Genomic DNA, 17993 nt, shown 5'->3' with positions numbered 1-17993 from the left:
ACAGGGGGCGTTGTAGCCCTGATTTAAAGGGACTCCGAGTTTTGCAGTTTTCTAGAAGTTCATTCCAGATTGGTGGAGCATAAATGCTGTGTGGTTCTCTAATGTCTATTCTCTGAGCTACAGGGAGGCAGTGTAAGGATTTTAGTACTGGGGTGATGTGCTCTATCTTCCTAGTTTCAGTGAGAACTCGAGCAGCAGCGTTCTGGATCAGCGGCAGCTGGAGGATTGATTTATTTTTAGGCAGACCTGTGAAGATGATGTTGCAGGAGTCAATACACCTAAAGACAAACATATTGGTGAGTTTCTCTACATTTTGCCGGGACATTAGTCCTTTAATCCTGCAAATGTTCTTCAGGTAATAAAAGTCTGTCTTTGTAATTGTCTTTATGTGTCACCACACGCAGATTTAGGTAGTTAGAACCACAGAACTAGCCTTTAATTTAGCTCCAGCTATCTCCCATCAATTCGGACTAGCTTCCCGAATGTAGAGAAACCTCCCCACAGCATGATACTCCCACTACTGTGTATCACAGTATCAATGGTGAGTTTATTGTAATATAAAATGTTCTTCCACTTATAGTCTTTTCATGTAGGTCAGATATTGTGTGATCTTACCCAGACGCATTCTTCCACAGATTTGCCGTTTCTAAACTAGGTTCAGTCTATAACGGCTCCCTTCTTTCCATTCTTCTTTGCTGTGGCTGACCTGAACCCTTATTTTTGCTCAGATTGACAGAATTACTAGGAAAGCACAACAAAAAGGCAGAAGTGGGAGTTTCTTTTACGCTGAGACCAGATCCCTGGCTGTTGTACATATAAAACATTTAATCTGGATAACATTCTTGTATACTACTACAGTATAGGGAAAACACAAAATCGCAGTAGCAAATTCCCAATGATAAAAAGAATAAATTATAATGTGAAAGAAAAAACAAATTACCAAAAATATCTTTGCCGTAAAATTACTCCTAATTATGTTGTAGGTGCAGCTGTTATTCTAGGATCTTGTAGAGAGATAAGTGGCGCCAACCTGCATGTAATAAGGACGTGTCATCTATCTTCGTGGTCTGCATATGTCTCCGTGTGTAGATGTGTGCTCATGTGTGAGAGGAGTGGTAAGAATTTCCTTGTAGAAATGTGTGAGCGGATGTCTCGAGACATCGCTAAAATTATTTGCGCTACTGTTAGTGAAGCGTTCAGGATGCAGACAGTCTGTGGTGGAAGACAGCACAGACTTCCTACGTGGTCTGGGAAAGTCTGGTATTGAAGTGTCTTCCAGTTTGGGTTGAGCATGGAAAAATATTTGTCTTTCCAGACTTTGTTCCCCTGCTCCATTGTCTAGATGGTGTTTTCTTCTTCTTCTTGCTTCCTTCCTTGTGTCCATCCTTCTTGTACATATTATTCCTTGTCGCGCCTTTATCTTCTGTCTTATAACATCCCTTTCTTTCATACAGTGCATCTATGCTTAATTTTCTCTTTCCTGTGATGTCTTGTAATTCAATTTCAATTGCCTTGTGTATGAACGGCGTTATATAAACAAACTTGCTGTGTCTTGCTTTCTTACCTTTCTCCTTTCTTTGCCATTCCGCCTGTTCTTTGTGTCTTCCTTGTTCCCCATCAGTCTCCCATTCTCTCTACCATAAAGCCTGCCTTGTAGGAGCCCTGAGAGTAATAATTTAGAGAACACATAGAGCAAAATAAAGGGGCAGAAAGGCGGATCTACAAAGCATTCAAAGCCCAGATAGGCAAAACAGAAAGCAATCCCTGCTGCGAAGGCAAGGAGCTGATGATGAGTCAAACACGGTGAACCAGATTTAGAAAAGAGAACATGTAACATGTTGTGGGTGTGAAAATGCAGAAGATAAAATCTAAAAGAAGAGGTTTTAAAAGGCAAAATGCCCTCACAGAACCCCACAGGAGAAAAGTAAACGAACAAAGCCGTTAAAAGCAGCACAAAACATTTTGTGAATAATCAAGGTACCCGACTTAACATAAACAAAGATGTTAAAGATGAGGGTTTTTGTGAGTACATGACTGATTGTACCAGGGAAGTCTATATGGACAGAAGAAACCTGAGCTCTCAGAGAACTCGTGGTTGTTTATTAGCTTTTTTTTTTTTTAACAGGGCAGCTTCTTCACTGTCATTATTAGGATGGCGCACTAGAGTATGAATTGAGTCAGCAGCCATGCACACCTCTAATCATCTGCTTTGAACTGAAAATGACTGTGGATCCTGTACAACATATGCTTATGAGAAATAATAAATCTTTTTCTGGGAAGTGTTTTTCAGTTTTCAGTGTTAGGTATGAACTGAGGTTAAATATGTGTATGGAAAACCCATAAAACTCCCTGATAAAAGTTTTAGGATCACTGGAAACCCTATTTAAACCCATCTCTCATTATCCGATCCACCGCAGAATGCAGTTTATGGTCCAAGTATTGCCGTTTGAACTCATGTCAGGGTGTCCAAGATTACGTAAAAGATAGAAAACAGTGAAGCAGGATTATTTAAATATGGACACAAAGTACTGAGAGGCCAGCAGAAGATCCAGCCCTAGCAATTTATTCTGTTTAAGTACCCATCTGCAGTGCTAAAAGTCCCATCCACAATGCTTTCTTTTTTTAACTCATTCTCTAAATGTCAGCTGTTTTTAGAGCTCTAAATGTCTAAACCAGCTTTTTTTAAGTGTATGACTAACCGGGTCTGATGAGGTGAGAAAACAATGCAAGTTTCCAAGAGGGATTATTTTTCATCTGCTAAAATCTTCCTTTGGCTATTTGTCAATCACAGCTTCCTGTCTGTGGAGAGACTTTACGGCCTGAACAGATCTCTCAGTCTGAGGTCGCAGCTTCCAATAAGGAGCGGGGACATTTAAACTGCTCCCTGAAGGCTCTGGACGGACGCCATGTTGGACCTGGAAATCTTTCGTGGGCGGACGGTGGTGGTGGTGGTGAGTGTGGGGGGCTTGAAGAAGCAATCTATCCACAGGTGAGCCGGGTCGTAGAATTCTCTGTTGGTTCCATCTGAATAGCTGTCTGTTTTAAGTGCTTTGGTCATTACTGCTGTTATGGGAAGAAGTGAAGGGGATAACATGTGTTGCACATTTTAAAAACGATCCTGCTGACAAAGGAAAACACTAATGAAGACCATTTCTTAAAGGGGAGAGTGTAGATTTTCTTGCACAGGTATTCTGTGTACTTTAACTTCATATTAAGATAAATAAAATTGTTAGTAGACCATCATTAATTGCAGAGGCGTTAAGTGAACACTTTTCCTCAATTGGTAATTCATTACCCAGTCATTCATACTCTGAGTGGAACCAGATTCAGAACAGATGTGGCTGTTCTTTTGCCTTCAGAACTTCACATGAGCTACTGCTGACAATCACTTCAGAAATGTGCTGGTTATAGAGGTAGGAGGTGGTTTGGTAGAAAGAGATTATTATTACATTTAAGTCCAACTGAAGTCCTGGTGTTAGGTACAAAATGGATATTTAAAGGGTGGAAATGGAAAGAGTTCGTGAAAATAGGTTTGTTGCAGTAAACCTCAGTTTAAGCAAATAAACTATCAAGCAGCATCTCAGTTCTCAGTAAGGTGAGCTACATCCATGGAGCACAAATCACTCCACATCCTCTACTGTTTCGCAGTATTTAATTTGCTGTGCAGAGGTTTTTCAGGCAATGCTTACAAATGTGCAACTCAATCACTGGATCAATACTACAAAAAAGGAGACAGGACAGATAATTAAACAGATCATTAACAACACCAGCTACAAAGATCATACAAAGTTTTAGATTTTTTTCCAAAATCAAAAACATTACATTTTCCTGTCCTGGTTCATTCTCACAAAGCATAATTTATATACCAAGCCATAAACAAGCTCCTTCCTTCAAATATTCAGAAATTGTTTTTCAGTACAGAAGGGGAATATAAATTGAGGGAGGAAATACAACCTAAAGCGTGTCCATATCTGTGCAACATTTAACAAAGTTTCATATTTCTATATATGGAGACAGTAGTTTTCACAGAGTACAGGAATGAGGGGCTTTGACCATCACCAGGTGTTTTCACAGATCATTTGTTCCCTTATTTGCGATACGTTTAAGAAAATATGCATATACTGTATACAATACACATTCTGAGGGGGCTTTGGGTGTCTTTACTTTTTTTTTCAGGGGCAAGGAAAAATGATAAGGGAGTAGGAGTAGGAAAAAGGAGAAGTATATGCTTCTTCCTAGTCCCTTTTGAACATATTATTCTGTTTTTGTTGTTGCTGGACTATTTTGAGTGTTGCATTGCTTTACTTTTGTTTGTTTATTTATGTATTTGTGTCTATTTCTGTCGTTTTTCTCATGCCTGAAATAAATCACACCAACTGAGGTTCAGCAGGTCGTTGCAGTGCGGTGAGATCGTCTTATGTTTTTTATCATTTCCATTGTCTGTTTAATTTATCTTTAGAAACTGGTCAAACCCCATTATTATGGAAATATGCTAGAGTAACCATCATTTATAAAGGGCGGACCCTAACAGACCTACCTCAATTATTAATAACATAGCAAAAATATTTGAAACAATTATTTTTAATCAACTCTTTAAATATTTTGACGAACATAGCTTATCTCCACACCAATCTGGATTTAGGCCAAATAATTCAACAATCATTCAAAGCATTGATTTGGTCTTATGTCCACTTGGTACAAATTTGGCTGAATGTTTACGATCATTGTATATATAGTCTTTCCATGTAAGCGTCAATGTGTTTGTTCTTAACTGTATCAAAGGTTTTTATTGCCAAATAGTTAAATCTACCATGGGACATGTCTCCAGAAATGAAGGCTTTAGTGGCTGAATCCATTTGCAAATTGTATTTTTCATGAGTAATGGCTTCTTTCTTTCTTTTTGGGACAGAACTTGTTTCACTGTGAATAATAACACTCTTAGTAGCTTTAACCAGCATCGTCATGAAGGTTTATACATTTTGTAAAGCCATATTAAGCTTCATGAGCCATATAAATTCATAAACTTCTGACTTTGAGGAAAGTAATAAAAATATTAAAGAATCTATATATTTTTTGGTATTTAGAAACCAGATGCTAATTTGGTAAATCCCAATGGAACAGTGAGAAAAATGGTTGTGGTTTTTTTTTGCAGTGTCTGTGAACATCTGGTTTCAACTGTTATTGTTATTGAGGAGTCTGTTGAACATTTGTATCCAACACCCTATAAACTGATAACCAGCAAAGCCAATTGCATTTCTAAGCAATCTGAGTAGGAAAAACCTGTGAAAGTTAACCTCTACAGATATTCTGCGAAGATATCAGAGATTGTTCAGTTGACTGGATAAGATGAGGCTGCCACTAATGTGAGACGGATGGGATCAATGTAAATACATTTGTTCTGGATTATTCTTTATCTTCAGCAAAGGGGAAAAAAGGAATAGATCTTCTTGTTGATCCTGTTTTTTTATGAATAATGCAATTAAAGCAGCATTCTTAGTAATCAATTTTTTTTATTTTCATTTGAGGAGTTCAGCACATTATGGCGTTTGTTCAATGAAAAACAGGTGCATGTAGACCTTTATCGAAATAATGTTTTTAGCAGCACAAAGAGAATAGTGTTCAAAAACAATGTTACCTGTCAGGACACTTGATGTGTTTTAATCCCCTTTCTTAACATCACCACACAGTCAAATTAGATAGGACGCCCTGCACTTTACGTTAAACCGAAATAAGATAGGACTCTTTCAAAGTACTGCGCTACAATAAGCAAATGAATTATGTTATAAAATAATAGTCACATTAAGGTTTCTTTTAAGTCATCTTCTAGTGTATTTACCATGGAAAAACCACAGTATAGCTGCCTTTTGGTATGAAATGCAGAAAAATACTATATGTCTAGCAATGTCAGAGATGCACTTTGAAATAATACAACCTGTTTGCAAGTGTCAAGACGTAAAAGGGAAAGAAAAAAAAATCCAAACACACTATAAGCATATTCATCTTTTGGAAATGCAAAATGGCACCGAAGTATCGAAACCTTCTCACAGAGAAGACATTAGCATACATTTTAATACTTTAAATAATTTAACACGCTGTTCACATTTTAACATTGATGCTATACAGTCATTGCCTGTCATTCATGATGGCCAAGCAGTGGTTCAAAAGTCTTCAAAGTGCAACAGAAGAGCTCCTCTATGATGTCCGTGGATTTGTACGTTACAACTGCGGTGATTTGAATAAACTGCGGGGAATCACTACTGAGGAGTAATACATTGATAATACACCGAGGTCATGACGATGGTTATATGCATTTTTCCTGCGTGTTTGCAGTATTGTCTGTGAGGGTCACGTGCAGAGCCGTGTCCTTAGGACAGACTGGAAGGTCAGCCGTACATGCCTCGTTGTCCTCTAGCTCCCTCTGAGGCTGCGGCTCCTCCTGTGCACACTGTGATGTCTGTGCAGCCACTGGACAGTAGCCGTCCTCGGACGCGGCCTTAAATGAGGCCAGCCCCAGCGTGTTCCCTTCATTCGGGTACAGGACGGTCCGTAGGGTACTGACTCTTTCTCCCGGCTCACGGGATATCATTGAAGGGGAGTCCCTCGAGATGATGGAGGAGGAAAGGGCACCATCTGCACAACGAAAGCGTCCTCCTCCCTGCCGTCCCCGCCCACCCATTTTGCAGAACAGACACTTGATCTTCTCCAGGACTTTGAGAACCACTGTCTTTTTCAGGAGAATGTAGAACCAAGGGTCTAGGATGGGGTTCACGGAGGCCATGCGGATGGCTATGAGATCCTTGTTCAACCCAGAAGTCTGCGATGATGGGTTTGAGAACAACTGGTTTTCGAAGATCCTCAACTGATGATAGAAAACAGAAATAAATTAGTTTTAAAAGGCAGCATTCCAAACTACAGAGGGGTATCATATTCCCCAACACATCTTTGAACTTTTTAGATTAGATTTTGTATGCTGGAAAGTGTGGAATTAAAAACAAAGAACATGTTTTTTTGTTTATTTGTTTTGGGTTTTGCAAACTAAATCTGAAAAGTGTACTCGGGATTTGCTTATGACAGCAGTGACTCAATGCACTGTGTAGAGGTGGTCTCAAACTCCAGACCTCAAGGGCCGGAGTCCTTCAACCTTTAGATGTCTCTCTGATTCAGCAGACCTGGCTCCAATACTGGCTCATTAGCAGAGCTCTGTAGAGCTTGACTGCATGCTAGTGAGCCAGTTTTACCATTTAATTCAAGCCTGTAGGACACATCTAAAAGGTGACTTCAGCTTAAGACCACTGCTGTACCTTTCCCTTCACTTCCAGCTGCAAGTCCTTCGGGGTAAGTCGAGTGTTACAGATATAGAGACAAATTCATGCTCTTTCTTTTTCGCAAAACAGTTCAAATTCAGTTAATATGATGGAGAGCATCTGCAAACATCAACGTTTAAGTATTGCCTTTGCACCTCAACTGAATCTGGCCTGGACTTTGACTTAAATAGATCTGGCTGTATTCAAAATTCCTTGTCTGATTTCCACTAAACAGCACCGTTGTTGGGCCCCCTTCAGGTGACAAGTTCTGTTAGGTCCACGTCCATTGACTTGGGGACATAAAAACGTGAATGCTTGTGACAAGCACATGTTGCATTAGTGTGACGTAAAGTTAGGCTTTTTGGCTTAAACCTGCCTGCCCAGTCAGAGTTCAGCTAGTGGTATAAACACACCAAACTGCACCAACACGTGCCACACCACACCCGTCCTACCTCACATAAATTCTGAATAAAAGACTGAAAAGTTTGTTGACACAATGTGAAAAGTTCTCAGGAGTGTAAATCCTTTTATTGTAAAGAAATGCACATTAATGCCATGGAATGAGCAAATTCTTAATGACTTCTTACTGAGGTCTAAATGGAAATGGGCCAACAAAAGCCGTTCTCACTGTCATCAAAAATGAGCCTTTGGCTCATGAGTCTAACCAACACTCATTTCTTAAAGCCAGAGGCAGAAACCTCTCAGTTTTTAACATAACCGTCTCCTTCCCCCACCCCGTTGTTTTGTGAAACTATTTTTAAACGTTCACCTATGAACAGATTTAAACTCTGTTCTGGCCTCGTAAGGTTATTAACCTAATTAACGGTCCCATTACACCTTCTGGTTCTAGTGTGAAAGATGTGGGACGAGGCAGTTCTGTTGCTCCATTTACCCAAACAAAAAGGACTGTTGCAAATATTGAATGTGTTGGATGACAGGTTTTATGGCCCTACGTCAAAACTTTGATCTCAATACGAGATCTAAAGAGGTGGATATAAAGGCAGGCGGATTGAGAAGTAAATTTGATATGCAATCCTTTTTTCTCCACAGAGTAAAGGTTTCATTAATCACAAAATGTGTCTGTAATGAGAATAGTAAATCACTTTCAGAATTTCTTTGCAACATAGGAAATTTCACCTCAGATTTTACATGTCTAACCCTTTAGAGACGGCCTTGGCTCATTTATGTCCTTTTAGCCACTTTTAAATTTTGAATAGTCAATAGTTTTAGTTCGTGTTATTGCTAATTGGATAGAGATGTTTAAACTTTTTTTAAACCCTCAGCACCATTAAACCATATAATTTAGATATAATTTAGTTTAGCCATCACATTGTTGGACACTTTTTTACTCTTAAGTTACACATTTAATCATGCAGTTGCATCAGAGCTAATGCAGGAGGCCTAAAGAGAGCCCCTTTGTTTTATTGCCTTGCATTGCTGCAAAGAAGTTGAATCTATTATTGGAAACAGTAGCTCTAAATAAACAATCCACACAAATAACTCATTCTGCACTTCATCATTTTTAGTGTGTTTCTTAAAAAAATAGAGGATGCTGTAATTACAAAAAAGTATTTTTTTAAAGTAAATAATGCAAAATGCATGTCAAATTTAAAATTTTGATTAGGACTGAAGAGGCTAAAATGCTTAAAAATGAAGGCAGACATAAATAAGTAAATAAATAAATACATGCTAAAAAATAATTTTGTTTTTTTAGATAACTTTTTCTGCAGAGATTTTTGTGTGTGTGTTTTCAGCTTCTTTAGGTGCAGGGTTATGCAGCAATATATTTTCCCATTTGCACAATCCTATTCCCTGACACTGCGTGAAGATGCAAAGAGGCAGTAATAATGACAAGTACCTTTTTTTTTTAAATAGCCTATTCCTTCTGCCCCCTCTGCAGTGCAGCCCTGGGCGTTTGGTCAGATGCTCACATCAACAGCCGCCACACGTTGCAGCAAAATGCCAGCTTTAGAGGGGGTCCTGTGCTTCAGAGAGCTGTCGACTCGTTTGACTTACGCCCCCATTTGAATAGACATGCGGCCAGAAAACCAACGGAAACCGTATCAAAGCTACCAACTGAACTGAAAGAGCGCGCGCGTAACCACACGTGCTTCAGAGACATGCCTCATTTGCCCACAAAGATCTCAAATAAGAACACAAAGTTCTGGGAGTCCGCGGTTGCCATATACATTTCAGTTCCTGGTTACTTTTAATGCCAATAAAACTGTATTTTGTTTAATTTCGATGCTTTCTTAAATCGTAGAACCTGTGACACTATGGCGCGCGCACACACAGACCCAAAGCAGCGCAGTTTGAGTTATGATCAACCCCCCCTCATACTTACAACTAAAGGTATCGAGCAGATGAGGACCACAGCGGAGGTTCCGATGAGCACAATCACCATCTGGATCTCCACTCCGGCTAAGCGCCTGAAGTTCCGCCGGCGTCGCAGCTCCGCGATGCGCCGCGGGTCCGTGCCCAGCGAGGTGCGGCGGATGAAGCGCCTGTGCATCAGGATCAGCGCCCCGCACACCATTACGTTGCAGAAGACGGTGGCCAGCACAATCACCGAGTTCACTCCCGCGTAGATCAGGTTGAAAGTTCTCACCGTGGTCTTGTTGCTCTGCCAGTCGATGAAGCACCACGACTTCGGCTCCTGGACCTTCACCTCCCCGATCCCGGCGACGGGCAGCGCGCAGAACACGAGGCACGACACATACACGGCAAGGAGCGTCAGCGCGGCTAGTCTCTGGTTGACGAACTCGTTGTAAAAGTAGGCATGATTTATTGCGAGGAACCGTTCCACGGACATGGTGAACACGATGCTAAGTTGCACTAAGAAGAAGTAGAGCAGGATGAAGCCCGAGTACTGGCACAGCTTTCCCTCCAGCGAGTTGTTGTTCACGTAGATGAAGAGGGTGACAGGGCTGGCCAGCAGGGTGCCCAGGAGGTCTGTCACCGCCAGCCCGCACACCAGAGTATAGAAGGTCGTTTCCTTCTGCTCCTTCCGCGACAGGCGCAGGACTACGATGGCGATGACATTTCCAATCACCCCGATTACAAACATGATTGCCGGGATGGTGAGCGAACGCGAAGGCGTCTGTTCCGCCGTGGCGTCCATTCCTGCGAGCGACTCGTTCACAGCAGACATTCTCCTCTCGGTTCCAAAGCACAGACACTTTCCATCAACGCGCCTTCTTCATTGCCGAATAACGAATCCATTGTGTCCACCGACCTTTCACTTTTACGCACGGCATCATACCTCCATTTTTTTTTTTTTTACCACAGAAGAACAAGAAATTATGAGAGAGAGAGGGAGAGAGAGAAAAAAAGAGACAGAGAGGCGTATCGACTTTGGTCTAATGTCTGGAGACTTGCACCTTCACGTCCTCATCACACCCACAAACTTGACAGGGAAGTTTGAGTTTGAACAGCAGCTCCTCCTATATGGGTCTGGGCTGTTGTCGGTGTGTGCGTCCAGGGCGCACAGGGCGAGGAGGCGCAGTCTGAGTTCCAGCTCGCAGTTTCAGATCCTCTGTATGCTGCATTTACGACCATCATCACTTTTCAGTTGACATCGGCCAAGCGGCCAGGACAGTATAGTGGCTTAAAGCAGAACAGCATGCATATCGTTTTTAATTAAACAAACAAAATCAGAGGTGGGAAGGAGCTATAAAGTGTTCCCCCTTTCCTGCACAGTTTCCGAGGTTGAAACATTACAACAAGACCGCGCTTTGTTGGAAATAACAGGCAATTTATCTTACGGTTGACCTCTCCTTCACTGTCGACATAAACTGTTAGAACTAAAAGTAGCATCCATTTCATAGTGCATATTACATCTTATTTCCCTGTCGAAATTATGTCAGTGTAAGGGCTATGGAAAAATTAATAGAGAAAATTGCAAATAATTGTGAAATTGTACTTACTCAAAAAAAAGAATAGAAACAAGTTACAATTTGATTTTTTTTAAAAAAACTATCTAAATTAAATAGCCGTTCAAACCATTCTATTTTATTTTGACTTAAACTTTAGACACAAATGATTAAACTTTCCAAATAAAATTTAGTTGGAAGTGCAAAATATCTCATGCGGATGTGAAATTTTTTAATACAGAATTATGTTGGTATAGTACTCACTGGTCACTTTATTAGGTGCACCTGTTCAGTCGTTCAGTCGTTTTGCACAGAAAGAGCATCAGCCAGTGGCTGTGGGTAAATGTATTTAGGCTGTCAGGCATGAAAAGAACACTCTTAGACTTAGACTTAGACTTAGACTGACTTTATTATCATTTTGCATGCACGGGGTGTATACAGAACGAAATTTCGTTGCATACGGCTCAGAACAATGTTTTGAGGTTCCAATGTTATGAGGTTACTCCGGAATATAAATCTAAATATAAAATATAAAGTGCAGGAATGACTGTAAAATAGAAGTTATTTAGCTATGTACATGTGCAAGGTATGAAGTGGAGACCAGTTTTTGAGTGCAGTCCAGTTAAGAGTTCAGTACTCGCTGAATATATATATATAGCCTATATAAAACAATATGGAAAAATGTCTTTTGTGTTAAAGAATAGGATCGTGATTGATTCATATCATTTAAATTGTAATGAGAAAAAAACCCAACAAAAAACTGTTCTACTAAGACAACATGACAACCAGAACTAAAATGTGCCACTCACTGGCAACAACAGCATTAGCGTTGCATACAAGCTTGAATTCTTCCACAAATGCAAAATAGGCCTTAACCACAAGCCTCACAACAATTACTGATCTTTACTGTATCATTGCTTTATACTGTTCCCCATATAAACAAGTGAGGCACATCATGGTCACTTATGACCATGATGTGATTTCCTATCTGGCATCAAAAATGCTAGGTAGGAAATGTTACCAAAATAAAATATTTAACTCTGTTACAATATGACAAATATTGAAAATTAGATTTAAAAACTAATATGCTATTTTAAAAGATAACTAATTTTAATTGCATACAAACAACATCCTACAAAATTCGTTTTTCCAGTGCATGTCCCAGTGAATCGTGGAAGATGGCAGCTTGTCTTTTGCCTTCCCACACAATTCTGCTCGATTCTCATCTCTCTTCAGTGCTTTGTCTAGATTTTCTCCCATTGAGCTCGATTTCTCAGGAACATTTTCGTCCGTGCCAGTCAGCAAACTGAAGGAGTTATTAGCAATGTTGTTGATTTCATGCATTGTTTTATAATTTCAGTTTGCCTATGGTTGTAGTTTGGCAATGGCTGCGGAGGAAGTGAACGAAGCCATTCAGTCCGTGTTGGCCACGCTTCCAAATATTGAACAATTAAAGTCAGAACAATTGGAGTGTTTAAGACAATTTACTGCTGGCAAAGATGTCATGGCCCGTCTCATTAGCAGCCATCTCATTTGGTCATGTAGCGACTTTTGGGAGAGCAAAAAGTGACTTTGCTGACTGAGGAGTTGGCAACAGTGTGAACAAAGCAAAGCGTAAAACAAAGGGGTGTTTTCTTTTGTTTTTTTATGAGGTCAACTGAACAGGGTTCTATTAACAACTGGATGCTCACTTCCACTGTCATCACATGCTTGCCTAGGATGAAGGACTGATGGAAAGTCAACGGCTCATTGCACCAGAAATTGGATTTAAAAAATTTTATTATCATAAACTAAATTTCACGAGACTATATTTATTATAAGAGGTTGAACTGAAATGTATTATCTTCATTGTAAATTAGTCCATAAGATTGGACTGGATTGACTCAAACATTTCTGCAAACTAACGAGAACTGTTTGTTCTGTCCCTGCAGGGCGAGCAGAGACTGTGTTCCAACCTTCCTCAGCATCTTCTGGTCATCTCCTACCATGCCTTTATTCTGCGCACGTCCATCACTGTGTGGTTTCATCCACAAAACAGGACAGGTTTCGACTGCAACGAGCAATAAGGCCTCCAGAGAGCATCATCAGGACTGACCTTCCCTCCACTCAGCATCTGCACAGGTCAAAGGTCAGGTAAAGAGCGGCTGACATCTCTGTAGACCTCCCACTTCCTGAACACACACCACTTAGACTTTTGCCTTCAGATTGGTGCTGCTTCAGGCTTCCTAAATAGATTGCTAGATTGTTTTGTTTCTAATTATATATCCCATTACAACAACAAGCCTAATCTTCTTGTCTCAAAGTCCCACAAAATTGCTCTTCTGAAGTAGTTTCTTTTAAGTCAGCTGACGTTTGTTGCACAGGTCGTTTTGGCACTCAGTGTTGGTTACAAGGAAAAGATCATAAAAGAGATGACAGGTTTTCTATTTCGTCAGTGGGCCTGCTATTCTTGCATCACATAACCTACTTGCACTGGAGAGATTTCCCAAGCATGAAGCTTGAGCATTTGTAACATCTTTCTTAGTAAATAGACCCCCCTCTCCTCCAAAATGTGTCAAATCAGCAGAAAAGGCAGCTCATAAGATTCAGTATCACTCATTGATTGGAGAAGTGTGTGTGCAGTCAGGTTCCCAGGAGAACAAGCTTACTTTTATAAAATCACAGTTGGTGTCTGTATTCATTTATTTATTTTTACTCTCAAGTAAATAATCCAAAAGCAACTTAATAGTAAATGCCTTGGTTATAAAGTTTCTTTTGTTAAAAGTAGATTGCTACTTTTTAATGGTGATGGGTGAAAGTCTTAATTGTAGACAAAAACACACTTTGTTTGATACTAGATGCAAAATTCTATATGTGGAGAACAAATAAAAGTACACACCATCGCCATGGTGACATGGCATATTCCCCGACCAGTTGGACAGTAACCCTGAACGTACAGCCAAAATGGCAATAGAATGGTGCAGATTAAAACTTATTCATGTGGCCTAGCCAAAGTCCAGACCTAAATCTAACGGAGAGACACAATTCAGTCAATGCAACTATGCAAAACTGTTGATGCAAATCACAAATGATGTTTTATAAGACACATCTATGTTGTGCAAAAGTATTTATGCCTTGTAACAAAATACAAAACACAAAATGTATCGGTATTTGTGTCAAAGTAAGACAAATGTAAAACAAATGTTGTAATTTGTGGTAGTCTACTATGAAGGTATTTTTGCCTTGTAAATTGTGAAGTTGAAGTCAGAGGACAACAATGTAGATTTTTTTTTCAGTCTTTCAAAAATCCAATCTGTCCCCTGTGTTACGAGGCACAAGTATCTGCGTCTTGTAACAAGGCTTGTAACAAATACTTGTGCAGAAAAAATACCTTTGTAGTTTGTCATGTGATATTTTTCAATACATGCCCTTCGGGCCAACAATTGTAAACACGCACACACACACACACACCCCCACCCCTCAACGGTCAAATGGTCTACCATGCATGTTTTTGAGGAAGTTGGAGTACCTAGAGAGAAGCCACTCATGCATGCAGAGAACATTCATACTTTGTATAGAAAAAACAAAAACTGCACCACTATGCATTTTCAAAAGTTCACCATTTCATTGTAACATCTTCTCCTCTACACATGAATTGGTGCTTTATCGTTCATTAAGAGTTTTGTCATAACTATAACGAAAAACAAACCTAGTCCCTGGTGTAGCCGTTTACAGAAAATCGTTTCCCCCCGGCTAATGATACGTTGAAGGAGTCTGTTGCTACATATTTGTGCTTGCCTAAAGAATGCGGAGTTTGCTCTCAGATTCTGGACCAACTCTTTCTTCATAAATAACTGCAATGTGATCTCTCTCTCTGATCAGATTATCCACTTTGCGACTATGGATGAGTTTAAGCTCTGGGGAGCAGAGCAGCATAAGATGGCAGCATTTAGAATGCCAGGCTGATGGGTTGATGATTATTATTTTATTAAAATAGAAATAGAATTAGAATATAAATTGATCAGGACACAACAAACCAGTCCCAAACCATGATGATACCACAACACTCCATACTTTTTTCAAACTAAAAAAACGTATTGAAGCGTCAGCCATACTTATTTAAAAACACTCCTGTGTGTCACTGCCACGTTTTAGCAAATATGTCATACATGATGAATTTTTGGAGAGCAGCAGCTGCTACATATTGAACTTCCACAGTGTGATTTATAAAAAATGTTTTCATTTCTACACAACCCTTCTTTATTGTTAAATCTTTAGTGTTGACATTTTTCACCTCTGCAAGGATTTAGTTTGAGTTCTTCAGGAATCCCCTTTGTTGCTGATCCACTCAGAGTAGTTCGGAGGTGATTCACCTGGCGTGTGTTTTCGTTTTTGGTTCCTGAAGACGTTTCACCTCACGTCGGTCAGGCTTCCTCAGTTTTAGCTGTCTGGTGGGAAATTCCAGGCATTCGCACCATAGCCGGGTCATTGCTCCGCTTGAGAGTCGTGAGGTCATATATGTGTCACGAACCTGATGATATGAGAATGACCCCAGTTTGATCTGGAACTTTCCACCCGTCACATCAACATTAGACAGTTTTGTCAGCACTTCTGACAAAGTGGTGAGATTACCTTCTAATCAAGGTAATCTCAATGTATTAGAGTTTCTGTGGATGCCGATTAAAAATGTGCTGTTAGATTCTGATAGATTTCTGTTCTTCCAATGAGACAAGCTGCTGACCTTTGGTCAATAACAGACTAAAATGAACCACCAATCAAAAGCGGAAGATCTTCAGTCTTAACATTTTCCATCAGTGGAGTATGACCAGCTGACCAAAACTGAACTCTCCACTGCGTTTCAATATTGCGTGATCATCCGGTGATGGAAATTGGCAGCATGGCCGTTAACGTTGCAAACATCGTTAAAGAAAATGTGAAAAATATTCTATAATTTCTGTTGATTTTTTTTTTCCAAGTATTATAATCAAAAACAAGTGGACTTAAAATGCGTCACAAGAACCTTTAACCTCCTGGTAAGAACTCTTCTCACCCGCTGCTTGCATCCTGTGCAGTTTCCAGTTGAGTCACCTCAAGATCACAAAGTTGCTGCAAGACATTTTGATGATAGTTATCACAAACAGCTTTGTGAGAGTTTATCACAAGCAACGATCTTTAAATACACTTATTTTATTTGACGGAGCACACATGCATAACTTGCAAAAACATGACATAGCATCAATGACTGTTTCATGCTGCACTCCGTTCTGTTTTCCTCAGAAACAGCAGCCAATACCTATGTACTTGTCTGAGAAATTGACAGGAAGTCAGGAGGATAACGGCTGATTCAAGCCGTATTGAAAGACCAAGAATGATTCTGCTGCACTAACGTACTGTAAATGTGATGCTCCGGGATAGGATGTTATTGTATGTACACAACAACAAAGCTGTGACGCGTATCTTGTACTTTGGTAAAATACATGCAGACACAGAGGTGTCACTTCCTCTGACCTCTGGGTGAAGTTTTGTGGCACACAAGGAAGGAGTGAAAGCTCTTCCATTTATAAAACCGAAGATGACTTGGGTTTCTCAACAGTATATCTTCTGTTACCAGAATAAATAAAAAATATTGTTGACCTTAAATAAACATAACATTAAATATATTAGTGCAGTTGGTATTGCTGTTGCCTTGCAGCAAGGAGGTCCTATGTTCAAATCTATGGCTTCTCTCTGGGTACTAAAGCTTCCTCCTACAGTCCAAAACATGATTGCTTGACTTTTCATGTTGTATGATCCTACCATCAAGATTAAATCAAAACTCACTGGGCCACTTTTTCCACTTTATTGTCCGGTTTCAATGAGCTTGCTTTAATTTTCTCCTCAGTTTTCTGCTTCTAGTTGTCAGGAGTGGCCCATGATGTGGTCTTCTGCTGCTGCAGCACGTCTCCTTCAGGGCTAACTATGTGAGGATCTGCATTCAGAGATGGTATTCTGAAAAGTGGTTATTTGAGCTACATACGCCTCTCTGTCACCACACAATCTGCCCTAACCCCTGAAATCAATAAGGCAGATTGGGTCCAGACTGGAGCTGCTCACTGAAGCCAGAGTCATCGCTGTCCATGAAAGTCAGTTGATCAGCAATTTCTGAAATTTGCAGGCCAGCCCGTCTGGCAAAAATGACAATGGCTATTGTATTAGGCTGAGGTGTCTAACGTGATGTCATACATATCCTGTTTCAACCACATTCTGATGCTTTGTTTTTCATCAAGACGTCTTTAACGCAATTAGAAGCGTACGTGCTTTGAGTTGTTGCCAAGTGATCGGCCGATGTGCTTTTTGTTTTAACGGGTGTACTAAATGAAGTGGCTTGTGAGACTTGATGTTGATGTTAATGCAACTTCTTTTTAATTTTTTTTTTTTTTTTGAATACAAGTACTGCCAGCTTTACACATCCCTAAGCCATTGCTCATAAAAACATAACCAAGTTAGATGTTTACACTGGCATAGCACTGGCATTTATTTGTATAACATTTTATACAAATAAAATTTGATTGATTGATTGATTGACTGGCAGGGGAAGTTAGGAATATCGTAAGCAAATGAAATCCTTTCACCAAAAGGCTTCCCTGTATGAATGATGAGAGTTTTTGTCCTTCACTTCTCTCTATGGCTCTCTCTCTTTTGTTTGTTTGTACTGGCATCATAGAAAGCAGAAGTGATGCTGAATCGTGTCGTTAGAGAGCAGTTTTACCCAACATGTTTCCTCCAGGATAGATGGGACATTTCAAACAGAATCTAATGTCCCCTCATTTGGCCTTTTTTAAAGGGGTAACTCAGCCTG

At 40.0% G+C, this 17993-nt stretch overlaps 1 protein-coding gene across 1 annotated transcript; it reads right to left on the bottom strand.

The window, feature by feature from the left end:
• Positions 1 to 5490: 5490 nt before the first annotated feature.
• Positions 5491 to 10783, bottom strand: ptger4b (prostaglandin E receptor 4 (subtype EP4) b). Its single transcript, XM_032569656.1, has 2 exons — positions 9649 to 10783; positions 5491 to 6859 (listed from the first exon to the last, which is right to left on the bottom strand). Exons 1-2 carry the CDS (start codon positions 10453 to 10455, stop codon positions 6302 to 6304), a joined length of 1365 nt encoding a protein of 454 aa, XP_032425547.1. The 5' UTR covers positions 10456 to 10783; the 3' UTR covers positions 5491 to 6301.
• Between the last annotated feature and the right edge of the window lie 7210 nt (positions 10784 to 17993).

This window comes from Xiphophorus hellerii, chromosome 8 (assembly GCF_003331165.1).
Source record: "Xiphophorus hellerii strain 12219 chromosome 8, Xiphophorus_hellerii-4.1, whole genome shotgun sequence".
NCBI lineage: Eukaryota > Metazoa > Chordata > Actinopteri > Cyprinodontiformes > Poeciliidae > Xiphophorus > Xiphophorus hellerii.
Note: the sequence above shows the minus strand (reverse complement) of the source record. Positions and strands in the feature narration are given on the sequence as shown.

Coding starts and splice junctions, on each gene's coding strand:
- ptger4b (XM_032569656.1), bottom strand. CDS start 10,455: ATGTCTGCTGTGAACGAGTCGCTCGCAGGAATGGACGCCACGGCGGAA. Junction 6,860..9,648: donor TCTGCTCGATACCTTTAGTT/GTAAGTATGAGG, acceptor TTCTATCATCAG/TTGAGGATCTTCGAAAACCA.